Below are 26660 nucleotides of genomic sequence, written 5' to 3'. Positions count from 1 at the left end.
GGGTAGCGGAACCGCCTCATCACCCTGCGCCTCTCCACATGACGGCGCCGTCATGTGATGAGCGGGCTTGGCCGTGCAGCACCGAGAGCAGTCACCGCTGTTTCCTTCCCCGCTTCCGCAGCTCCCCGCAGGTGCGGACGGAGCTGAGCATCCCCTCGATGCCGCTGCTTACCGCACCAACGGCAGGGCAGGGTGAGCCGAGAGGCCGCTGCGTGAGGGGAGTCGGCGGGAGCGACGGGTGGGGGAACGGTTAGTGGCGGTTGGTGGTTGCCCGAGGCGGGGTTCAAACCGTGAGGGAGAGCTCTGGCGGGAGGAAGGCGGGACCGTTCCAACGGCCTGGGGACACGGAGAGAGTACCTCAGAGCCCCTTCCGAGTGCTGCGGGTATGGAGCTCGCCGTGGGCCTGCGGAGGTAGCTGGTGGCAGCACCGATGCCCCACACCTCGACTCCCGGTTCCCGTTTGGGAATGGGAGAAGCGCTGTCCTCTCGGTTGTTTGGTGAAAAACCAAGCCAACTCGTTACTGCCAATAAATGTGCCCACTTGGAGCACTGTGTGTAGTTCTGGTGTCCCCAACACAAGGACATGCAACCCCGTGCAATGCTACAGGCTTGGGGAAGAGTGGCTGGAAAGCTGCTTGGTGGAAAAGGACCCGGGGATGCTGACTGTTGGAGCTGAACATGAGCCAGCTTGTGCTCAGGCAGCCAAGAAGCCAACAGGATCCTGGCCTGTATCAGCACTAGTGTGGCAGCAGGACCAGGGCAGTGACCATCCCCCCTGTACTGGGCACTGGTGAGGCTGCACCTCGAGTCCTGTGTTCAGTTCTCGGCCCCTCACTAGAAGAGAGACACTGAGGTGCTGAAGCGGAGCCTGGAGCACAAGTGTGATGGAGACAGCTGGGGGACCTGGGGTTATTTAGTCTGGAGAAGAGAAGGCTCAGAGGGGACCTTATCGCTCTCTACAACTGCCTGAGAGGAGGATGGAGTGAGGTGGGGTTTGGTCTCTTCTCCCAGTTACAAGCGATAGGAGAGGAGGAAATGGCCTCAGGCTGCACCAGGGGAGGTTTAGATTGGATATTAGGAACAATTTCTTCGCAGAGGGGGTGCTCAGGCATTGGAACAGGCTGCCAAGGGGAGTGGCAGAATCACTGTCCCTGGAAGTGTTCACAAACCATATAGATGAGACCCTCAGTGATATGGTTTAGTGGTGGTCTTGGCAGTCCTGGGGTAATGGTTGGACTTGATCTTAAAGGCCTTTTCCAACCTAGCTGATCCTATGGAGCTGCTGGAGCAAGTCCAGAGGAGGCCACAAGGATGATCAGGGATTGGAGCACATCCTGTATGAAGACAGGCTGAGAAAGTTGGGGCTGTTCAGCCTGGAGAAGAGAAGGCTGCGTGGAGACCTCATAGCAGCCTTCCAGTATCTGAACGGGGCCTGCAAGGATGCTGGAGAGGGACTATTCGTCAGGAACTGTAGTGATAGAACAAGGGGTAATGGGTTCAAACTTAAAGAGGGGAAGTTTAGATTGGATGTAAGGAGGAAGTTCTTTACTGTAAGGGTGGTGAGGCACTGGAATGCATTGCCCAAGGAAGTTGTGAATGCTCCATCCCTGACAGTGTACAAGCCAGGTTGGAAGAGCCTTGGGCGACATGCTCTAGGGTGAGGCATCCGTGGCAGGGGGTTGGAACTGGATTATTTTAAGATCTTCTCCAGCCATTCTATGATAAACACAAAAGCTTATTTTTAGCAATGTGGTACTCTTTATCTTGCAGGAAACATGTCAATAAAACTGACCAAGAAATGCAACCACAGCATGGAAGCTGACCAGCAATATTATTCAGCAATAAATAAAGGAATGGAGCTGTATGGTTGCCACTTGCTATAGAAGTTTTCCTTCTTGCTAAAGCCTATTACAATCACTTTTGGTTGTAGCCACAAAGTGGCTACTATAAGCACTCTGAATGTGTGTGGGTTTGTTTTCACAGGTTATTAATGGCGCAGCTACTGTTGTCATCAGACTTTCTTCTTCAAATAACCTAAAGGCTAACAATCAGACTCCGACTGCAGGACTGCTGCTGCTCTGTCACGTCCAGCTCCACAATGGTTGATTTTCTAGCTGAAAACAATCTCTGTGGTCAGGCAATTCTTCGGATTGTCTCCTGTGGAAATGCCATCATTGCAGAACTTCTGAGACTTTCCGAATTTATTCCTGGTGTTTTCAGGCTAAAGGACAAAGCTGATCAACAGAAGTACGGGGATATCATATTTGATTTCAGTTATTTTAAGGTAAATCCTTTTACTGTTAAACTTGACCTTAAAGTGTTGGTGTCCTGCATGAGGATGCTTCAGGTTATGAAACAGCCATTCCTGACTATTGTGTTTATTATAAGCATTCTTCAGAACTGACTGTTACAACTTCTTACTTGCTCAGATTTACCAATATTTCACCAAAGCAAGATAGCAATTGGGAGACACTTGCGTCTTAACATTCTGCTTCTGGGCTGTCTTGTATTTTATATCCTTCTGATCCTATTCAGCATCATCTTGCTCATTTCAGTAAGCAGAACAGTTTAGGGAAGGTTCTGTGCGTGGAGCCCTAGGCAGAATAAAAGTATAACTGATACCTACACTGAGGTTATCAGGGTAAGAAGAGGGTGGCAGTTGTAAGTACATTCAAAAGTGGTCCCAGCTGTACCTTTCAAGATGTTTGATTAGTCATCCAGCCTATGAACTTAAGTCGATACTGATTGTATAGAACTTGAGTATCGGATTCCGGGGGGTGGCATTATTATATTTATTATTGGTGTTTCCTGCAGGAATACTAAATTATACTTTCACCAGCAAGTTCTGAGCATGTACAGTTGGTTGTTTTCCTTTGGAGCAGTACCATGGGCAGGATGCCATCTTCATTTGGTTATCTGTAGCTTATTATTTGCAACCATGAAACCTGCTTTCCTGTTTGACAGGGCTGTGATTGTTCCTTCACTGGACTTGTCACTTGTGCTGAATAAAGAAATAAAGAGTAGTGTCCATGAGAAACCCTTAATTCCGGTACAAAATTAAGCTTCGTGCAGTACCTGTTTCCCTCTGTCATTCTCCAGCATGAATACTAAGGAAGCATGTAGGCTGACTTTATCTGGATTGTACAATACAAGAAGTGTCAGTAGTAAAGTGTGTAGTGGGGGGAGGTTGTGGGGTGTTTTGTAAGAGTTGTAAATTTCAAGTGCTGACTGTGAGCCTTGGACACTGAAAACTCTAAGCACAAAAGATTTCCCAGATAACATTATATTGAAGTGTTTGATGGAAGTCTTCTTTTTTCTTACACAAATTACTTGAAAACTTAAAAGCAGATAGGTATAATTGGTAAGAAATACAATTATCCCTAAAATAGCAGGATTTTTAAATGTTAAGGAAGCACAACAGTGCTGCTGCTTTTCAGGGTAAGCACCCCAAAAGCCATAAATGACATACTTCTAAAGAAGAGATTAGTGAATTTACATCTATTTTCATTGCCAATGAATCATTTTGGTATTCATGATTCTTAGACTTACTTAATGAGGAGAGATTTGAGATTTTGAATATTCAGGCTGCTTACTTTGTCATTTGAACTTAATGGGCAGTGTCGGGCCTATTTTTATCCTTTGTTTTATGTAGGTATTTTGCACAAGAAAAGAAGCAGAAGAGCATTTTTAAAACCACACAAAAATTTTCAGCTGGTTGTTAACCTTGATATTTTAACTCTTTTTAGCTATTTTTACGGAGTTTTTGTTGACTAAATCCCTTTAAGCCATGATCTCATACTGTCGTAAGTGGTCCATGGAATGACATTAACAGTATTTTCAACAAAATGTTAACAATATTTCCAATTAAACGTTAACAGTGTTTTCATTTCAGTGGCAATGGTAAGACCAAATAGTGGATGGGAGAAATGTTGACAGTGGTAAATAGTTAGAAAAATTTGTGCCATTGCCTTAAGGAAGTCAGGCTCTTCATCCAACCCTTTTTCCTCCACATAGTTGTTAATGACATTAACATGTTTCTGCATTAATTTGGAAGACTAGCAGTAAGCTAGATCCAGCATCTGTTAAAAAACAGGTCTAATACTTTTAAGCAGTTAAATGTATGGGAAGGCAGTAAGCTTTGTGGGCCTCAATGGTATGATTTCTATCTGAGAAATCAATCAGATCGAATGTGTAGAGGAAAAAAAAATCCATTATGGAGATTGTTCCCACTGCAGAAAGCACACAGTGGCTTCAGGTACATTGGGGCTTTACCAAAAGCATTAACTATTCTTTCCCACTGGTTACATGGGATAAATCTCATTTAAAATCATCTCAGATTGTAAAAAAGCAGAATTGATATTCAATCATAAAGTAGCTTGGAAAACTATAGATCCTTGTTTTAGTAAGAAATGCTCATTCTGGTGTTGAGTGCCCAGTGATTGTATATGTTCTCTGTTCTACTGAAGAGAAATCAAATAGAGGTCAAAATCAAATATTGTGTCTAAAGATGAATTTCTTTTCTTAGGGGCCTGAGACATGTGAAGGCAAACTGGAAGCCAAACCTGAGTTACTGGATTTAGATGAAGAATTTCGTGAAAATAACATTGAAATTTTGACAAGATTTTATCTAGCTTTCCAGAGCATACATAAATACATTGTAGATTTAAACAGGTACGGTATCATAAATAACAGTGGCTTTTCTTAGACTAGATTACTATTTAGTCTTAATAATAAGAAGGTTTTTCTTTAGCGACTCAATACACTTGCAACTGGAAACCTGGATTGCTGAAGTGAACACTAACTTTTACTCCTGCTGTTGCTTACCAGCTTAAAATATGGCTTGTAAACATTTAACCTCTCTACCTCATTTCCTCAATTGTAAGCGAGAGCTAGTTTTTCTTCTTTATTGGAGATTGTCTTGAAGATTCCTTAATAAAAGAAGACTCCATATTATTAAACTAAGGTTTTTTTTGTGGTCTTGCGAAACAGAATATCAGGTAGGGGTTTTTTGCTTTAATTTTCATTGGCCTTATTTTCTTGAGCCTAATTTTGCATTGGAGTTGCCATGCTCTCAAATTTGCTACTCTTACCTGTAAAAAACAATGTGAAAAGTACGTTAAATACTCTAAGAAAAATTTCTAAAGAATCTTAAGCATAAGAATTGGCTTTGTTAATGATCTTATATGGTAAGGTTAATTTAAAAAATTAAATGTTTAACAATACTTATTAATAAGTAGCGATACTGGAATATCCTTTAGTAGGAAAAAGTCTTCTGTTAATCACAATGAACATACTCTATCTCTAGCTCTACTTTCCAACTTGCAATTGAGATCAATTGATGGTATGTCCAGGAGACATTTTTGAGGCAACTTGAAAATAGACAGTTTTATTAAATTTTGGAGTAGAAGCCTTTTCAGTACTCTCTTCTTGGGCTGTTATTCACCCGTAAGAAGATTAAGAAGATATTAGCTGTAAATTACAAAGTATACTCTAATGTCTTTCACATACATGATCAGGTTATGGAAGGAGGTTTTTGCCAACTGGTTGACTCTAGCTGGGAGTTCCAGCCTCCCATTTTATACTAGAGTATCTGTCTGAAAAACTCCATGCTGCTGCTACTAGGGAAATGATCTGATGTTCTGTTGACTTTCAGAGAAAATTGACCAATTGAGCTGTGAGGACACATGAGTTGAGAGCAAAATAGTCAATGACCAACTGTTTGTTGTAATTCCTAGATATTTAGATGACCTCAATGAAGGAATTTACATCCAGCAAACATTAGAAACAGTCCTCCTTAATGAAGATGGCAAACAGCTTTTAGTAAGTATTGAACCCTTTTGTAATAGTAGAAAATGAAACAACTAGTTTGGTGCCAAACTAGACAAAGATTTCAGCTTACCAAATGTGTAGAAATGCTATGACTCACTTTAAGGAGGACAAAGATCAAAAATCTGCAGCCATTTTTCATATTGCATTGACATATGTAGTTCACTTTGTGTTAGTTTGCCAATACGTGTTTGTCTTTACTACAAAATTGTGTTTCTGTGATATCCTTCCTTCCTTCTTTCTTCTTCCAGTGTGAAGCACTCTATTTATATGGAGTCATGCTACTGGTCATTGACCAGAAGATTGAAGGAGAAGTCAGAGAAAGAATGTTGGTTTCCTACTACAGATACAGGTAACATATATTGGTATGCAGAAGCCCTCAAGGCTGAAAGAATATAACATGCAGTATAATCAGTTACCTGGGTTATAGAATTGAGGTAAATGGAAATATCGATGCATTTTTGATTGACTGGCTATATACAGATAGACTGAGAACTGAGCAAAGCTCTCTGAATATCAATAGAACTGCTTACTTTAGCTCTGCTTGCAGGTCTGGCTGCAAAACTGGGGCAACAGATTTTTCCTTCCATCACAATGGAAGTTTGAAGTCCAGTGGCAAATAATCATTCAGCTAAAACTTTAATGCTTTGCTTTAAAGCATCAGCTATGAAAGTATCTTAGGTTCCCAAACGTGCAAGCAAATTTTGGTGAAAAGTCCTATCTAGATGATAAATGTGTCACAGGTCAGACTTGACGTAGTTACACAGCTTGATTAGTCAAATCAAAGTAGGTTGTCAGCATTATTGCATGACAGGGTCTCAAAAGGTGTCAGCACAAATCCTTTCACATGTGTAAAAAAGGGGACATACTGTTCCTATGCTTCTTTGTTTATGCCTCTTGGTGTATAAACTCCTCTGAATATAAAGCTACTTGTTTCTGTTCCTGAGTAAAGTTCATTTTTCTGTTTGTGTTTTCTGTGCTTATCTGGGATTCCAGTATGGACATTTATTAGTGTCCTCTTATGATATGATGAGCATTGTATTCATGGGGTAAACAATCACAAATCTCCCATACCTTAGTGTCTCATAATTTTCTTGGAAGAAAGGCCTGGTTACAAGGGGAGGGAGAGGAGGAAATGGTTAGGTCCTACACCTCAATTTGTGTCCTTTCTTTTGTAACACAGTGCAGCCCGTTCCTCTGCTGATTCCAATTTAGATGATATCTGTAAATTGCTCCGAAGCACTGGATACTCAAGCCAACCTGGAGCTAAAAGACCTCCAAACTACCCTGAGAGTTACTTCAGCAGGGTGCCCATAAGTGAAACATTCATTAGCATGGTTATTGGCCGCTTGCGGTCGGATGACATTTATAACCAGGTAAGTTACTGTGAGATAAATGAAGGATCTAAAGGTGAATGGAAAATGGTTTCTCAGGTTGGTTATTCAACCGTGACATGCAAAAAAGAATAAAAATCAGAGAATTACAGTGGTTGGAAGGGACTTTTTGAGATCATCTCATCCAACCCCCTGCCTTAAAGAGGATCAGCTACAGCTGACTGCATCCAGTTGGGTTTTGAGCACCTCCAGAGGTGCAGACTGCATGACTTCTCTGGGCAGCCTGCTCCAGTGTTTGGCCAACCTTGCTGTAAAAAAAAACCTTTTTTGTTTAATGTCTTTAAATCGTAAATGATTGGCTCCTCTTAAAAACTCTGATTCCTTTTGAGTTTCCAATTCTTTTTGTTACTGCAAAGAGATATATCACCCCTTAGTAGACAATGTGCTTAGAAAGGAGCACTAATATCGCCGTTCTTAACTATGACAATTGTTCAGTTTACCTAGTATCCTCCTTGCCTCCTAGTATCTATATACTGTACTTTTTAATGCACCCCATAGTATTTTCAAGTGGTTTATGTTGCATTATAATATGTTCTATTTTGTTTTGTTCCCTTTTTCTAGGTTTCGGCATACCCATTACCAGAACACCGCAGCACTGCTCTGGCAACTCAGGCTGCAATGCTCTATGTGATACTATATTTTGACCCTTCTATTCTTCACACCCAGCAAGCAAAAATGAGAGAGATAGTGGATAAATACTTTCCAGATAATTGGGTAAATATTAATTCTTTTAAAACTGTTTGCTGGATTTAATGTTATGGGAACAATTTACTTTATTTTTACAGTATGCTTTATAGAAAATAATCATGTTCTGGAACTAGAATAGATTCTTCAGTGTGGAAATTGTACTTTGTTCAGAGTGAAGTGGTCTGAGCCAAACCTTCTGGATAAGCGTGGAAGGCTATCTTTTGAAAGCATTGATTATCCTCTCAAATGCTTGGATAAACTACACTCTGATACCATTATGATAAGATGAATCTTAGAAAAATGAAGGCTGGAAGGTATTACAGACATCTTCTAGTCCAGTTTTGTTCTCCAAGCAGGGCTAACTTTGAAGTTAAATCAGGTTGCTCAGGTCTTGCTCAGTTAATTTTGAAAATATTTGAATGAAGAAACTGCAGCCTCTGCAGACACCTGTGGCTGTGCTTAATCACTGTCATGGTGAAGAATTTCTTCCTTCTCTACAAATGGAATTTCCCTTGCTGTAGACTGTGTCTGTTCCTTCTTGTCTTTTCACTCTGCACCTCTGAGATAGGTCTGGCTCTATCTTATTCATAACTTCCCTCTAGGTAGCAAAAGAGCAGAGTCAGGTCCCATAGTCATCTTTCTTCCAGCTTAAGCAAATCGATCTCCTGTAGCCTCTACTTTCACAGTGGGTCCCCTTAAGTGTCTTAGTGGACTTCTATTTGATTCATTCCAGTTTGTCCTTGTAAGTCTCATACTGAGGAGCCCAAATTGGACACATGACTCTAAATGAGACCTTATGAGGGCTGACTAGATGGGAATAATCACTTCCCTCAATCTGCTGAGTACAGTCTGCCTGACGTAGCCTAGTGTCTGATTGCTTTTTGTGATAATGAGGACTGCATGTCTGATTCATGTTAAGTTTGTCCACCAGGGTGTCTAGGGTTCTCTTGCAGAATTGTGCTGTTGCAAGGGTTTGATTTTGTCCCAGGTGCAGGACTTTATATTTATTATTCTTGGACTTTATGTGGTTTCTGCTGGTGAATTCTACCAGCTTATCAGAGGACACTCTGGATGACAGTCTTTCTCTCCAACAAATCCCTCACATTGATATTATTGAAAGCTTGTGTAAGGATTCATTCTGTGCCATTCTCCAAATAACTTTAGAAGCAAAATCAGTCACTCTGTGCAATTCTATAGACCTTTTCAGATGCAGTGTTCAAAATGGAATTACTGTGTGTCTCAGTATTGAGATGTAGGATTTCCAGAGGCCCTAGTCTGCAAAAACTGCTACTGAAATAGGCTGGCATGTAACAATAGAGTCCTTATGTAGTCTATATCACATGGAATCAGACTTACACAAATCAATTTATAGTTTCTTTAATATCTGTCAGTTTCAAATTATATTCTTCTGGACCATAAGTGGAACAGTGAAGAAAGGAGGGAAGACATTATAAGAGCTGGCTGTATTAATAGACATTAGAACCCCTTAGTTTCTGAAATACTGCAGGCTTATTTTAGAAAGGAGAACTTGACATTGTGAATTTTTTATTATGCCAGCATTTTTACTCACTTGACTTCATAGTACAAACTGTTACTTTAATACAGCACTTATTTTCTTGTGATGGGGTATGGATGAGCTGGCTGTATTGTACAGAATACTTGACTCTTAGGCTGGTTTCAAATGACTGTTAGCAGTTGAAGTGTAGCCTTTTGAGGAACTGTCATCTACCTGAAATAATGAGCTTCACTTCAACAATATGAAAAAGAACCTCCTATCAGCAGACCAGTGTCTCATTTGCCTTTACTGGCTTCCTTTTTGACACTGTCAGAAGAGCTGAAAAGCTGACATTGTTCTCCTAGATGTGAGCATTCCTGAACGGAGGAATATTGGAGCAATAGTGTGACAAAGCTCATAATGCCACAGATCTGTATATCCTTCATCTTTCAGAAACCCAAGGCTTCCATTTTTAATCAAGTATCTTACAAACACATGTAAATCAATCACAATTCTTTATTTCTAATCACATTCGTGCTTGGGCTCGTGGTCTGAAATCAGTTCCTCTTTGCTCCTGAAACATCACAGCATGGAATCATAATTTCCTTCTCTTTGTGTTCACTAGAGAAGACGCATTACATTACATCTCAATTTGGACCTTTGGGCATTTTCAGAGTAGGATTATTTCAGATGATTTCCCCCCATTGTAGTCATTTCCCCAGTTGCTTTCACCCCATCTGCTGCATAGCATCGTAGAAATGAAGTCATAAGTTCAGGGGGAGAAAAAATAGAAGCCAAGGATCATAAATAGTGTCTGAAAGAACTATCAGTTTGTTTTCAGAACCAAGCCTCTTATTAACTCTGTGCCTTTTACTTCAAAGCCTTTTTACTCCTTGATTTCCAAAGGTGGTGGAGCAGAAAGTACAGCTACCCAAAAAGTTTAGTTACCTCATATTTATACCCAGAGCATACTGCATTCTGTTTATATTGCTAAATGAAAAGTGTGTCTTTTCCTCAATATAAATGCACCTTCTTGTTTTCTGCTTCGGATCTTAGGTGATAAGCATTTACATGGGAATCACTGTAAATCTAGCAGAAGCATGGGAACCCTACAAAGCTGCTAAAACTGCTCTCAACTACACGCTGGATCTTTCAAATGTCAAAGAGCAGGTATATAAACCAGAGTTAAGTATTCTTAGCAAGATTCAAGCTGTGTGGTCATCTCAAGTATACTAATATGGCACTGATAATGCGTGGCTCTTTGTTTCTTGCCTACGATTATTTGCATTAAATTCACGTACAATGCTTTGAGTATGTAATTTTTAACTTTGAGTAAAAGATACTTCAGTGTTTCAAAATCTAGTTTTTGCAGCACTGCTTGTTTCATTTCCTTATCCAGTGTTTGTTTCTGCTAAATGTTTCTGGGTTCTGACTTGACTAAATAGATGTTAACACTCATCAACATGTTGTTCAGTACTGTGATGTCTTAAGCTGACTGTAGTGTTTGGTCTTTCATAGATAACAGTTTTTAGAAGTGACACATTTCTGCTGACCAAGCGTGGCACTCACTCAGTTTTAAATGGGGCATCCCAAATGAAACAATAATCTGGAAAAAGGATCTGATTTAAAAGAGTAACACCAGAATGTTGTATGGTGCAATGCAGTCAGTTGTTTTTATGGGAAATAATTATTTCCATGCCTAAAAATCTGAATAGTATTGTATACCCAATCAACAGATTGGTTGACTGATGAGAGCTAAATGCCTCCTTATAATCTGACCCCAGTGCTCAGGGAAGAACACACAGAAGTGTTTAACTAGGAGAACTGTACTATGTGTTGTGTAGCAAACTTAGGGAATACAAGTGGAAATATTTGCTTCATCTTTAGGAGAGAAGTTCACTAAGTAGAACTGATATTTAATTCATAACAAGTATTTCCATTCTGGAACAGATTGTTGTTGTTCTTTCTGATGAGGCAATAAAATACTAGTGTCATTTGTTAGGAATAATTTCTAGAGAGTACATAAGGGAATACAGGAAGTTTACAAGTTGCTTTTTTGAAACGTGGTGCTTGCCTAGGCTCTTTGTTTTAAAACATCCTATTACTACTAGTAGTAATGATAATTTTTATAGCGCTTTCTGGATCTACGTCCCCTTTAAGTTCTCTAGGAAGCCACAGTCACATCACACAATTAAGGCAAGGATTATATTAATGCAAGCTTTGTATATTTGAAGGCAAGCAGATATGCTGCAGTCACTGAGCGAGTGCACACCCAGGTTCAGCAGTTTCTCAAAGAGGGCTGTCTAAGAGAAGAGCTGGTGCTGGACAATATTCCCAAGCTGCTGAACTGCCTCCGGGACTGCAATGTCACCATCCGCTGGCTCATGCTTCACACTGCAGACACAGGTAAAGCTTCATGCACACCTTTCATTACAGAACTGTCAGTCCTGCTCTAGAGGTGATTCATATTGATCCCGAGGGAAGTTCAGTGTGTGCTGCTGTAGAAGTCAGCAGAGTTTCATCTAGTGTTTTCAGGGGATTATTGAGCTGTTCCTTTGCTTTGCTTACAGTCTTCTAAAGCCTTTGCTGAACCAGCACACATTCATTACCTGAATTCTTGTGAGCCAGACACAGGTATAAAAAGTCATGATCCTGTTGAATAATACTCCACAGGAAAAATCTGGAAACTTTATCAGATATTCCTCTGCCTTATCACTTAAACCATCATTCTGAAAGTTTTACATAGCACCAAAAGGAAAGCAGTAGCCAATTTCTTAATGTCTTAATAATTAATAGTTTAAAACCAAGAGTTTTATTCTGTTGAACTGAAATTATCTGAAACTGAATAATGTCTCTCAGATGAGTTTGGGTCTGTAAACTTACCTACTTAGACATTCTGTTAGTTGAATGCGTGTGCTATCTTTGAGGCTCCTTGGTATGTGAGAGGGCTTCTGTTACACCTCCATGTGTTTTCTGTAACAGTTTTAGAAATACTCATCTCTAGGCTTCTCAGGTGGAACAAATTCACATTTAGTTTGCAGAAGCCTGAAGAAGAGTTTTAAGAAGGCTGAAGCACCACAGAAACCGTAATTCTTTCCTGTTCTAAGGAGGGGTCGTACAAGGGTGGTAAGATGCATGTAAATGAAGAACAAGTGGGGACTTAATATATCAGAGCAAAATGTCTTCAAGCTTTGGTAAAAAGAGTCTATTTACAAAGATTGAAAAGCTTGGCCAAATTCCGTAATAGTGGAGAAATGCTGTCTTTCCATTTTCAGCATGTGATCCAAATAACAAACGTCTCCGCCAGATAAAGGATCAAATTCTAACAGACTCAAGGTACAATCCCAGGATCCTTTTCCAGCTGCTTCTGGATACGGCTCAGTTTGAATTCATTTTGAAAGAGGTAATGTGCTGCTGCCTTCTTCAGCATTTTCCCCTGGATGGCAGAACAGAGCTGAAGACTTCAATAGTAGTTGTACATTTACCAAGCAGTCCACTTGCAAATCACAATAATAATTCTCTATGTTAATTGTGAGTTTTCTATAGAAGATTACAAATGACTATTGCTTGGAAGTGACTTTGCAGTCTCCTCAGTAATTGGCAGTTTTCATTCTTACCCAACATATTTATGTTTACCTAGGATTCTGTATGAACGTCCTGGTAACAGACATAATAAAATCTGTAGAGGACTCTGCAGAAGTTTTTATCCTGCCATACCTCTCTTTTTCAGGCAGAAGCCTGAAAACAGACAGAAACCTGTGTATGTTAAGGATATGCTGCTAAGAAAACTCTTAGATCTATGTATGAAGTTCTGCCATTTCTAAAAGATTCCACATTGATACTCTGGTGCTAACCTGGTAGAATTAAGAGTGTGATTAAGTTCACATTTCTCTGCATAGGCTGAGATGACTATGTGGAGTATAAGTCAGCATTAGACTTAGGATCTCTAAGCTAAAAGCGTTAATGAATATTTTTGTTAGTGGCTAAAAATCAACAGTACCTGCATCATACTGTTTTTAAAAATTCAGATAATTTCTATCACTATATATCATCGTAGAGTTATAGAAAGGTTTGGGTTGGAAGGGAGCTTAATGATCATTCACTTCCGACCCCCCTGCCACAGACAGAGACACCTTTCACTAGACCGGATTGCTCCAAGCCCTGTCCAACCTGGCCTTGAACACTGACAGGGATGGGGCAGCCACGGCTTCTCTGGGCACCCTGTGCCAGCGCCTCAGCACCCTCATAGTAAAAAGTAGAGCTGGCATCATTGACGGGAGTCTATCACACTGACTGTATTTCTTAATAGTTTTAATTTGGTATTCAATATTCTGGCAAGATCTTGGAAGTTATGTAGTCATAAGTCTGTTCCACCTGTTTTCTGAACTTATATTTCATGTATTGTAGTATGCCTGCTTTCCAGTTCTGTAAACCAAATGCTTCCTTTTGCAATAGATGTTCAAGCAGATGCTGGCAGAAAAACAAACAAAATGGGAGAACTATAAAAAAGAGGGATCTGAAAGGATGACTGAGCTTGCTGATGTCTTCTCAGGAGTTAAACCTCTTACTAGAGTGGAGAAAAATGGTAACTATTAAAAACTAAACTGAGGGGAAGGGGGGGAAATAACTTTGTTTATTTCTAAGCTGATACTAAAAGAAAATACATGAGGCTAATACTGATAATAAGAAAAAAATTTCATGTTCCTCAGCTGCTGCAAAAGAGTCTTACATGTCATCTTGATTAGGTTTTCTGCATACATTCCGTATGTACACCGTATTTAGGTACCTAATCTTTAGATGGCCCTATTTATAAAAATGTTTTTATTCCGGTTTTTTAGATATACCATCTAAGACTATGAAATGCCAGTTCACTTCCCTGTGTTTAATGGAGTTCACGTTACTGTGTTCTATGTACAAAGGATTGTGAAGATCATATCCATTAAATATAGGGATGGTTTAATCTCTCCTCTCATTCTTTTACTTCTTGACTTCACTGAGTGGTATTCTCCAGTGACTTAAAAGTGTTGAATCTGTATTTCTTTCCATATTTCTTGCTTTGTTTTTTGAAACTTTTTTCCTTGACCTGATGTAAGAATCAGAATTGTACATAACTCTTATTTGACCAGGAATACTGCTGAAAGTGTCCACGTTAGAGCAACATTTGTGATCAATCCCAAACAACAGAACTTAGAATACAGGCAATTTTCTCACTTGCTGCCACAGAAAACCAGAATTACCTTACTGAAGTATTTCTCTTTACCTTTTTGATGTTAGCAAACTTGTAGCTAAAACATAGAAATTACACCTGCCAAGGCAATTAACATTATAATACAGTTCATAAAGTACAAATTCATGATTGGAAGGGCTTTTTCTCTGTATAGATTTTATAATGAACATTTGTGTTGGTAATTGTTACTTTTTAATGTTGTATGTGAAACTTCCCTGAGCGTTTGCCACTTTACAAGTCTGGATGTTGAAAGACCAGAAATGTAAAAGTAAATTTAAATTGTAAATGTAAAGATGAAAACTTTAAAACTAACCTTTGTGTCTTTGTGGTTTATCACACATGCAGAGATTTGATTCAGTTTTACTTGTTCTCACACAGAAAATCTTCAGGCATGGTTCAGAGAAATCTCCAAGCAAATAATGTCTCTAAACTATGATGATTCAACTGCAGCAGGCAGAAAAACTGTGCAGCTAATACAGGCATTGGAGGAGGTATGGCAAAGGAATTTTGACATAAATGTCCTCAGCCTTTTGAAAAATAGCATTTGGTACCTGTGCACTGACTTCCAGTAGATGAGTTACAGATCTGCAGTTTAACAGTTGTGTAAGTCTTTAGATCTTTGCAGCAATGGCTTATAGACCTTGTGATTGTAAAATAAGAGATACCATGAAAATCATGCCACCTGCAGCTGCGGCTTAGGAGGGTTTTCCAAAGAAATGAATTCAGTATTAAACATTTGGCAGCATTACTGATTTTGTTGGAAATTCTGAAAAGAAATCCATTTGAAGGCAGGGAGGGTAATTTGAAAGGCAAAATAAAAATATCCATATTTGTTTTGTGTTCAGATCTTCTACTTCCAGGGTATAAAAGAATACTCAAGATGGTGTTACACAGTACACCTCCTCGAGTAGCTTTGCGACATTTCTTATTCAACACACTCTAAAGTAGGCCAGGATTTGTTAAGTGTCTTACTGTAATAACGTCACGAAGAAATATGTCAGTTTACTGATTGTATTCCTGCCCTTAAAGATGGGGTTTGTTTTTTAAATACAGGTCCAAGAGTTTCACCAGCTGGAAGCTAACCTGCAGGTTTGCCAGTTTCTGGCTGACACCCGCAGGTTTCTCCATCAGATGATCCGAACTATCAACATTAAAGAAGAGGTCTTGATCACCATGCAGATTGTTGGTGATCTTTCATATGCTTGGCAGTTAATTGACAGGTATCTTAGCAGGAGCTTCTTCCTCCAAGTCAGTCGTCATTTGTGAAACTTGTGGGAAATAACCTGTATAAATAGTATTAATACTATAAACTGTCCAGTTTAGTAACGGTCTTGAAGCTTTGTTCTACGAGTTGTTGAGTATAACCGTCATCGAGTTGAGTAAGAACATGCCAACAGCCATCTTTGGCATGTTGTTAGCGGCAGGTTAAGTGATACTGTAACTTTTTACTGTCTATCCTGTTCTAACTGTAACAATTTTCTAAGCTTCTGTCTCCAGCTTTTAGTCTAGTTAAGTGTTCTCCAAAATGCTGGAATTCCCCTTTCAACCAAAAATGAACAAGGAAAGTAAAACGTTAGAGAATACCTTTTCTGTGGTGTGATTTCGCTGAGCTGCTTGGCTGTTAATGCTTCCAGATGCCCTTCCATTTTGCCCCACCTACTCCTTTATCATATAGGTTTTTCAAACCAATATCTCTAAAGACCAAAATCCCCCACTAGTGGAGTTCTTCAGTGATCTTCTGTGCCATTTCTAGATTACACTGGTGCTGATGACATATGATTTAACAGCTGAAAATAAGAGTTTCAAGGGAAGAAACTGATTAGTTTTGTTTGTTTCCTACCCCAGCTTTACATCTATTATGCAGGAAAGCATAAGAGTCAGTCCATCTATGGTAACTAAACTCAGAGCCACTTTCCTAAAGGTAAGTGTGAGCAACAGTTAATGTACTTGAACACTGCAGGTCAACCAAAGCATTTGTTAAATAGGCCTTAAGTCTGTGAAGTCATAAAAGAATCAAAACTTGCCAACATTGTCTACATCCATATTTTTTAGACTGTATTAAATTAACTCAAGGTTAGTTTTAAAGAAACTTAAAGCAAGTTACATATGGTTTCTTAATGCAACCAGTTATATTGCTGTTGTTGGACAAGTAAGTCTCATCATCCAGCTTCTACCTATTATAGTTATTTGCTGGAGACATTGGATGGGATCCTCTGCATATGTATCAGAGCAGGCTGAAGAAATTACAGAAGTTATGTTGGCTATGCCCTTTGTCTGTCATGATGAAGATCTGGAAATGTTTTCTCTGGAAAAAAGAATGGGAAACAGCATGAGGGAAGGTGTAAAATTACAATAACAAAATAATAATAAGAGGAATTTAGCCTTATGGACCATTGGACCTTTTGACTTTTACCTTTTTTTCTTCTGGTTTTGTGTTTTTTATGTATTGGCAAACCTGATATAACATTGCTCTGTAGGAAGAATCCAGTGCTTTGAGTTATCAGTTAAGAGCCTGAGCAAGAGAATTCAAGCATGTAATTTACATTAGAAAAACAGACACTTGCAATTAAAATGTTACCTTTATTTCTAGCTTGCTTCTGCTCTTGACTTGCCACTTCTCCGCATCAATCAAGCAAACAGCCCTGATCTTCTCAGTGTATCACAGTACTATTCTGGCGAGTTGGTTTCCTATGTAAGAAAGGTACGTGTTGGAAAAGGCAGAATTCTGTTGTTCTCTAGTAACTTTTTCTTAACTGAAGGTTACTGGGTGATCCTTAAGGTCCCTTCCCACCCAAAGCATTCTATGATTTTTAATTATTTGTTTTAATCAGAATGTGCTGACTCTGTTTCTTCTCTCATTTACAAAGGTTCTCCAGATAATTCCAGAAAGCATGTTCACATCTCTTCTCAAAATTATAAAGCTTCAGACTCACGATATTATTGAAGTGCCTACTCGGCTGGATAAGGACAAGCTGCGAGATTATGCTCAGCTTGGACCACGATACGAGGTGCAGTTACAACAGGGAATTCCAATAAAGCATACCTTATAGGTGGCCAGCTTCAGCCTAAGTTTAAATAGGTACAGCTCCGCAGACTTATACTCCAACAGTGAACTTGGATTTGTTGAATGAGTAAGAATTAAAAATGACTAGTGTTACTGTAAGTACACCTGAGTGTCATGAGGACAGGTGAGCCACTTTTGCTCTTTTATTTGTGAAAGTTTAAAATGTTGATCTCGCAGAAAAGGAAAGGAAAACCAAATACAATTATAAATAAGCATAAAGATGTTGGGACTTATTTGTGGGAGGGAGAGCCCTAAAAGCCCAAGTCTGAAATGAAGCCCTCTGCTTCTGGAATGCTTGTTCCAGGAGAAGGTCTAAGACTGAATAAGCCAGCAGGGTTAAGGTTTTTGCTGCCTTCAAATGTGAAGACAGAATGGAGGCACGTTGATTTGATCACTTAAAGCTGTATTGCTCATCACACTGGAACTATATGAGTGCAAATTTAATCTAAAATAGGAAGCTACCACTGGAAAAGAACTTTCATCTCTTTAGAGTAAATATTTGAATCTATTGCTTCACTTGAATAACTTGTATTTGCTTTTTCTCTTAAAGGTTGCCAAGCTAACCCATGCCATTTCCATCTTCACTGAAGGTATTCTCATGATGAAAACTACTTTAGTTGGTATCATCAAGGTAATGTTCCATTATTTAAGTAGGAAAAAGTCATTTGGTGGCAGTTAGCACTTTAGCACAGATATTTCAGCACATTAAGACCTGGAGGGAAGCTAAGAAGACAAGAAAAAGTCAGTTTGCATATGAATTTTCAGTGATGCCAAACTTGGCATCTGGGTAAGAGCCATATTAAGGTAGTTAAGAGCCCACAGTCCTCATTGTAAATAGATTCATCAACCTTAATGGATGATCTTTGCTTTTTTTCCCTTCTGGAAGGCTTTTCTGAAGAACTGTTTCTTCCATTGGCAAAGACTGCTCTTCCTACATTAAGATACCTCTTTCAGGACCATGAGCAAGGATTCTTGAAAAAATACACACTTCTTAGTGCATACTGGCTTCTTATAATTGTACAGCATTCCCAGTGGATTGTGAGCAAAGGGCAAATATGGGAACTACAAACATTTGCTGCTCAACTTCAAAATTTACTATCCATTAGAAGTATTTAAATATTTATTCTCTGGACAAGTGCTGGTGGGAAAGTATATCTGTTTGCAGTGCTTTCCAGTTCACCGCAAGCACTTAATATCTTAGTACAAACTGAACCCCTTGTATGTGTTTCTATACCTATATGACTTTAAGAAAAAAATGTTTCATCTACTTAGGTGGACCCAAAACAGTTACTAGAGGATGGAATAAGGAAGGAGCTGGTAAAAAGGGTAGCCCTAGCTCTTCACAGGGGACTTATCTTTAATCCCAGAGCCAAGGTGGGTAAAAGCTTGGTTTGGTTTTATATTTTACATATCTTGGGTTTGGTGGGACCTCTTCTATTCTACTAGTTTCTAGAAAATTATTCATACTTGAAAAAAACCTGCAACTTTTGAACTTTTTAAATGTTACTTATAATGACTTATTTAATGTTGAAATGAGGTTTTAAACTGCTAAGAATAGACAGAATTCAAAACAATTGTTTTTATTCCATTGCCAAATGTCCTATCAATTCTGAGTTCACAGGTCTGTCTTTGTAATGACTGATGATAAAACGTGATATGTATAAGCCAAGTATATGCAGAAAGGCAATGGTAGAATAAGTAGTGCGAGTCCTTGCTTTGATCCTGTCCAAATCCTTGAGTCTCATAGATGAATCAATAATACTACTGAAGCCTAAAATAAACATTAGAAGCACGAAGGAAAAATACTAAGAATTATTTCAGATATCAAACAACCTTTGATAAGTTTCTAAGTGCTTTTCAGTTCTGGCTGGAGCATAGTGAAATCCTCCAGAGGTGGCTGTGTAAAGGCATTTAGAAGCCTTTTACATTTTCTTTGTATTCTGCCTGTTCACAGTTTTGTTTTTATCTTTTTTGGTGTTTTTCCCGTCTGTAGCCAAGTGAACTGATGCCCAAGCTGAAAGAAATGGCAGCTACAATGGATGGGTTCCATCGTTCATTTGAATATATCCAGGATTATGTCAACATATATGGTTTGAAAATTTGGCAAGAGGAAGTGTCTCGTATTATTAACTACAATGTGGAACAGGAGTGCAATAACTTCTTAAGAACAAAGGTGCTAGTCAAAACCAAGAACAAGTAAAAAGTTGATAAATGTCTTTGTATTTAGATGTTAAAGTTTGTGACTGATGGAGCATATATACCGAATTGTGCACAGTTTATACTGTTGTGACTTCAGCTAAATGTGCTAACTACTGTGTAAAACATCTGCCCTCAGCTTTTTTCTGAATGATTTCAGCATCCCCACTGCATTAGTCATACATAAGAAGAGCAAAGTACCCTAAAGAGGATATTTTAGTATCTATCGCGGTGAATAATATCATGGAATCATTGGACACTGGGTTGGAAGGAACCTCAGGGATCATCTGATCCAGCCTTTCTAGGCAAAGCATGACCTAGGCTGGGTGTCCCAGCACCCTGCCCAACTGAATCCTACCCAGTATTGGGAAATCCACCACTTCCCTGTGGAGATTATTCCAATGGCTGGTTGCTCACGTTGTGAAAAATGTTCCTCTTGTGTCAAGTGAGAATCTCCCCAGGAGTAACTTGTGCCCATTACCCCTCATCTTTTCCATGTGACTCCTTGTAAAAAGGAGTAAAAACTAATTACTGAGTCACGGTAGTCATCTCTGAATCTGTTGTTAGCCATGAGAGTGCAGGTGAGAGAGACTGCAATAGTTACTGGCTCTACTTCACAAGTGGTGGAGTGAACAGATCTTAAATTTGGCTAACTAAACGTTGGCTAGTCTTACTGCAGAAGGGAAGAGATGCAGTTCTCACCAGGCGTGCAGGTAGTTCTCTCCAACTCCACACTTACTTTCTGCTTGCTCTTTGTCATAAGGCTCATTCCTTTTGATTTATTTGGTTTTTATAGTGTTTTGCTGTCTGTAATTTGAGATTTGTAAATTGAGAATTTTACAGTGTAAACAAAAGGAATAATGTTTCTAAGCAAATTAAAACCATGCAATGGTAACACTGCAAATTAAAACTTGTTTTTCAGATTCAAGACTGGCAAAGCATATACCAGTCTACTCATATTCCAATACCAAAATTCACACCTGTGGATGAATCTGTAACATTTATTGGTCGGCTTTGTAGAGAAATCCTGAGGATCACTGACCCAAAGTAAGTACTGTGTGTCCACAAGCTTGTATTACAGCACCATGCATTGAATTGCTCCAATTCCACCATATACAAACAAGAAAATATGCAACAAATAGCTTTTCCTTAGTTATCATATCACCACTTTTACCTAAAACCAAATCTGCCCAGTCCTTTACATTTTAAATATTAGTCTAGAAAAGCTGTGATTTTAGCCGAAGAAGGAGCACAGTGTGTTAAACGAATAGAGGAGAGAGAAAACAGGGGTGATAGAATCCCTGTGGAGAGAGGAGTAACTAAACTTCACCTGAGATGCTTAGAGTCATAGAATCATAGAATGGTTCAGGTTGAAAAGGACCTTAAGATCATCAAGTTCCAACCCCCTGCCATGGGCAGGGACACCTCACCCTAGACCATGTTATCCAAGCCTCTGTCCGACCTAGCCTTAAACACCACCAGGAATGGAGCATTCACCACTTCTTTGGGCAAGCTGTGCCAGTGCCTCACCACCTTCACAGTAAAGAACTTCTTCCTTATATCTAACCTGAAAAGACTCTTTCTAATCTCTGCCTGAATAACACATTACTCAGATTAGCACAGGAACTATCTGCAGGATATTGTTCTGAAGTAGTTGTTTGTTTATTTTTCCCTCAGAATCACATGTTACATTGACCAAATGAATACATGGTATGATACCAAAACTCATCAGGAAGTAACCAGTAGTCGTCTTTTCTCTGAGATCCAAGATACTTTAGGTACCTTTGGTCTCAATGGCTTGGACAGGCTGCTGTGTTTCATGATTGTAAAGGAGCTGCAGGTAATTTCTGAACTTCGATTTCTCAAGGTCATGATGCTTTTATTATTGAATAGCTTCTAGGGAAATAAAAAAATATGTTCATTTTTGAGATGCTAAGTTGAAATCAAATGCATTTTAAAAATGTGTGTTCAAGCATGAAGGTAAGAATATACTTGAAGGTAAGAATTCAGTTTCAGATATAATCATGAAAGTCAGTACTCTGGAATAAATGCTGCTATGTAACACCAGGTTGTGTGTTACATCAAACACTGGATTGTAAGGAATGCCTTTTGAAGGTGTACACTCTGACCCGAGATCAACTTCTAAGTATGCACAACTTCTATTTTTCTGTCTAGATATCAAAAAAAGAATTAGATCATTTGGGTCTACCATGATATAAATAGGGTGTCAATTCTATGTAATGACTTTTCCCCTAATGCCTTTATGTGAACATATTGACAAAGGGGATCCATGAACTGTCCTAACAGTGATTAGCATAATTCAGAAAAGCACAGAGTGTGACTATGGAATTCCTCAACCCTTTGCCCATGGAGATACTGTACATGTGTGAGGATTTTACTTCTGTCTTTCCTTTATTTAGAATTTCCTCAGTATGTTTCAGAGAAATATATTGCGTGACAGGACAGTACAGGATACCTTAAAAGCACTTATGAATGCTGTCAGTCCTCTCAAAGGAATTATAGGTAAGTGCTTGCTGGTTAAGACAGAAGCCATTGTCTTTGTACACTTGCATTTATTTCTCTCCTTGTTCTTTTTAATGCCTCACCCTTTTTTCTTTTCTCAGCAAATTCAAACAAGGTTTATTCCACAGCAATTGCAAAAACTCAGAAGATCTGGACAGCATATTTAGACTCCATAATGAAGGTAGGTTTTACCTGATCCCATTAACATGTCTCTTATCATCTCTCCATAATGATATTTTGCGACTAGTTTTTTCAGCACACTGTGAACGTTTGTGTATGTTACTGTAGAGAAGAGGCAAGGTAAGGGAAAGAAGGGAAAGGTTGACTACAGCAAGCCTCTCTGATGGTTTTTATGCCTGCCATTGCTGACCCTAAGATCTAGGGAGAGATGGGGAAAAGAGTACAAGGATTTTCACTTACCAGTGGAAAACAAGCAAGTAACTGGGGTTTTGTACTTGTTACCTTTTTAGTGCCCTCACACTGTCTCTATTTGCTACCATGAACTCTGTGTAAATCTTGAGCACTCTTCTCCTTTGACCACACTCTGCAACTGGAGTCTGTCAGCTCTGACTGCTGGCCCTGTGATCAAACTAGGGAAGTTACTCCTACCACTATGTATGTCCCTGCTTTGGGCAGCCCTATAAAGGCTGTTAGCTGCAGAGAGTACTTTGTGTAATCTATTTAACTGTAAACTGTTACTAAGCTTTTCCTTAGTTTGACTTTACTCTTCCTTCATTGCACTCAGTCTAACACCTCAGCCTTTTTGTTTGTTTGATTCAACAGGTTGGTCAGATGCAGATTTTGAGACGCCAGATTACCAATGAATTAAACTATTCCTGCAGATTTGACTCCAAGCATTTGGCTGCTGCTTTGGAGAATCTCAATAAGTAAGAAGCCAAATGTGCTGAAGAGCTGCATGTATCACTGTGGTGTAATTGTTATCAACTCAGCAATCCTTAAAATCTTAATTACGGCAAAATGTGGAGTCTGAATGCATTTAGGTTTTTGTTGATGGGTATTTGAATTTGAACCCAAAAAAAACCAGTAAAGATAAGTAACTTTACAATTAATCTGTTTGGTGCTGCCTGGATTTGAGGACACATCTGGGTGAGAAGAACGAACAGTGAGGATGTGTGGTGCTGATCTTGAAACAAATCTGACGTTTGTAAAAAGATGCTCCAAAAAAGGTGGTTTACTCCTGCTTGTAACCATGTACAGGTTTTGTGTCTTTGAGGGTTTTACATTACTATGACATGTGGCATTGTGTAAGGTTTATTGGTGATAATTTAAATAAGTATTTATTATAATCAGTTGGCTTTCCTTTTAGAGCGATACTGGCTGACATTGAAGCACATTATCAGAACCCATCACTACCTTATCCTAAAGAAGACAACACTCTTTTGTATGAAATCACAGCCTATCTGGAAGCAGCTGGCATTCACAATCCGTTAAATAAGGTCAGACTGACGTTCCAGTGCTCAGTACAGTTTGCTTTTTCTGTTTCATTATTAACTGAGAAAAAAACCTCATACCTGGAAGAACTGCGTTCCTCTTTTGTCTTTTCCCCTCAGATCTACATAACAACAAAACGTCTGCCGTATTTTCCCACTGTCAACTTCCTCTTTTTAATATCCCAGTTCCCGAAACTTCAGTACAACAGAAATTTAGGTATTGTATAAGTTGTTGTTTGTCTAAATCTAGTGAAACCTGATGTGAAACCACCTGTAGAGAAGACAGTAAAATTATCTGCATAGAAATTCTAGTAATAGGATATAAGGGGTAATGGATTCAAACTAAAACAGGGGAAGTTCAGGTTAGATATAATGAAGAAGCTCTTTACTGTTAGGGTGGTGAGGCACTGGAACAGGTTGCCCAAAGAAGTGGTAAATGCCCCATCCCTGGCAGTGTTCAAGGCCAGGTTGGACAGAGCCTTGGGTGACATGGTCTAGTGTGAGGTGTCCTTGTTCATGGCAGGGGGGTTGGAACTTGATGATCTTACGGTCCTTTCCAACCCAAACTATTCTATGATTCTATGTCCAGGCAGATTTGTTATAATATTGTAGTCAAAGACAGTGGAGTAGGAAGTGGACTCCAAACTCCTGACTTTTTCATCCCATCCTGTGCCTTAGTTAATATCATTTAGCCATTTGCTATGGAAGAAATGCAGTTGTTACATTAGTTTTCAAGTTTTCTGTGTGAGCAAGCAGAAGGGGAGCTACAGCAAAAAAAACCTCAGGGGGAGGATATTAGCTAATTTAGCCTCTGCTATAAAGAATATGTTCTGTTTTATAAACATGTGCTGTTTTGGGGTGGGTTTTGGGTGCAGGAGTGGTGTGCAAGCGGCCAGCTGACCAGATTGACTGGCTGCCTCTAGTTCTGGGACTCCTTACCCTGTTGAAACAGTTTCACTCAAGACACACAGAACAATTTCTGGCTCTCATCGGTCAGTTTATTCATTCAACAATGGAGCAGTGTACAAGGTATCCATGTTTTACTCTTTCCCTATGGATCACCTCTGTGAAGAGGACTTCAGTAGTAGTATCACTGCTTTTCTAGTATGTTTTTCTAGCAGAGTATATTTGACATAACAACAACAATATATTTGACTAAATGCAAGATTAAAATGCTATTTCTTTCTGTAATGGAATCACGTGGTACCTAGTGGAGATGGTGTTGTTTGAAGGCTGGCATTTGCATGTAATTTTATCCAAACAACTGATCAGCCAGTAAGTGTCTGCTCTTCACGGTGGTTGAATTTTAGCCAGAAGATACCAGAGATGCCTGCTGATGTAGTGGGTGCCCTCATGTTCCTGGAGGATTACATTCGCTACACAAAGCTACCGAGGAAGGTAAGAAACCCATGTCCCCTGTATGTAGCAGTGAGCAGGAGACCTGTTCAGGTGAGCTAGATCTTGGTTTATGCTGTGGTTATGTACTAGCAGTTTGATCACACGTATCTGCTCTGGAACCTGCATCATCTGTAAGCACATACCCAAAATAATGGACTTGCTGACTTTGCCCAAGCAGTACTGACCCTTTTCAGGTGTTCTGTAAAAGACTGCCAAAAGGAAATAGAGGTGAAAAATCTGTTGCCTGATAGGAATGGTTCATAACAAATTCTTTTACTTTCTATAAGCTACAGTTGTGTTACTTATATACTTTGTATATATAATATTCCTATATTATATCATTATGGAAAAACTATTTTCTAGAGGGGATACAAAATACAGAAAGGATTTCTATTTTTGTGCACATTTGAGGCTGTTCCATTCAGTCCTCAGAGAGCCTGTACATTGCTGCGGGCTTTTGGGAAAGGGGGAAATAAAATAGAAGTTCAGAGATGTTGCAGAATTAAGTAATAATAAACAGCAGTATTATAAATGCAGGGCAAAAAAGCTAAATAGCAACTTAAATTTTGGTGAAACACCATCTCCAGCCCTTGATCCCCTTCCCTTCCTGCCAATGGCTTCCCGGGCACCTTCTTTATTTCACATGCAAGGGAAGTTCTGAAAGTCTGATCTTGTAGAGAGACTTTATTTTAGGGTTCAAAGCAACTTGACTGCATTTGAAGATCACAGAATCAACCAGGTTGGAAAAGATCTTTAAGATCATCAAGTCCAACCTTTACCCCAGCATTGCCAAGACCACCGCTAAACCATGTCACTGAAGGCCTGATCTACACAGTTTGTGAACAGTTCCAGGGACGGTGATTGTTTGCGAACACTTCCCTGGGCAGCCTACTGCTATGACTTATTTTTAATGCCCCATATGAATAATCCCATTGGCTGTAGGCTGTACCGTGATGATTCAGGTCAGAACTGGTGCTTGGTTCATAGATCAGATGTGCTTGTTAATGGGTGACTAGAGCTTACAATGAATAACGAAGAAAACACCTAACTGTGCCTTCCTGTTTACTCCAGGTTGTTGAAGCCCACGTGCCTAGCTTCATTTTTGATGAATTCAGAACTGTTCTATGAATATGGAGAAGGACCAAGTCTTTCCCCCAAACCTGAACAAGGAGTTAGGGATGGGGGATGAGACAAGAGCAGCTTTTCAGAACACTGTCTTTTCTGTGCTTTAAGGCAGTTCCTACAACTGTCCCTATGGACCGTAACCGTCAGCCCTACTCTATGTAACTAACACTTGTTTAAATCGTGACATGAGACACAGTTTGTATCTCATCCACACAGTGTACATTTTGTACTGTGCATTATAAATGCTGTATGGAACTGTTTGTGTATAAATCAT

At 39.3% G+C, this 26660-nt stretch overlaps 1 protein-coding gene across 1 annotated transcript; it reads left to right on the top strand.

The window, feature by feature from the left end:
- The first annotated feature begins 54 nt into the window (after nt 1-54).
- Nucleotides 55-26660, top strand: WASHC5 (WASH complex subunit 5). Its single transcript, XM_080611780.1, has 29 exons — nt 55-192; nt 1984-2284; nt 4526-4671; nt 5736-5820; nt 6078-6178; nt 7010-7202; nt 7782-7934; nt 10459-10572; nt 11637-11808; nt 12678-12805; nt 13858-13987; nt 15008-15120; nt 15683-15849; nt 16475-16550; nt 17220-17330; nt 17497-17637; nt 18244-18324; nt 18966-19067; nt 19687-19866; nt 20812-20936; nt 21567-21729; nt 22310-22412; nt 22514-22593; nt 23196-23299; nt 23740-23869; nt 23984-24080; nt 24739-24892; nt 25174-25261; nt 26333-26660. The coding sequence occupies exons 2-29, from the start codon at nt 2099-2101 to the stop codon at nt 26387-26389; spliced, it is 3480 nt and encodes a 1159-aa protein (XP_080467906.1). The 5' UTR covers nt 55-192; nt 1984-2098; the 3' UTR covers nt 26390-26660.

This window comes from Psittacula echo (assembly GCF_963264785.1).
Source record: "Psittacula echo genome assembly, chromosome: 2".
NCBI classification, from domain to species: Eukaryota; Metazoa; Chordata; class Aves; order Psittaciformes; family Psittacidae; genus Psittacula; species Psittacula echo.
The sequence above is the reverse complement of the archived record's forward strand: the minus strand, read 5'-3'. Positions and strand labels throughout refer to the sequence as shown.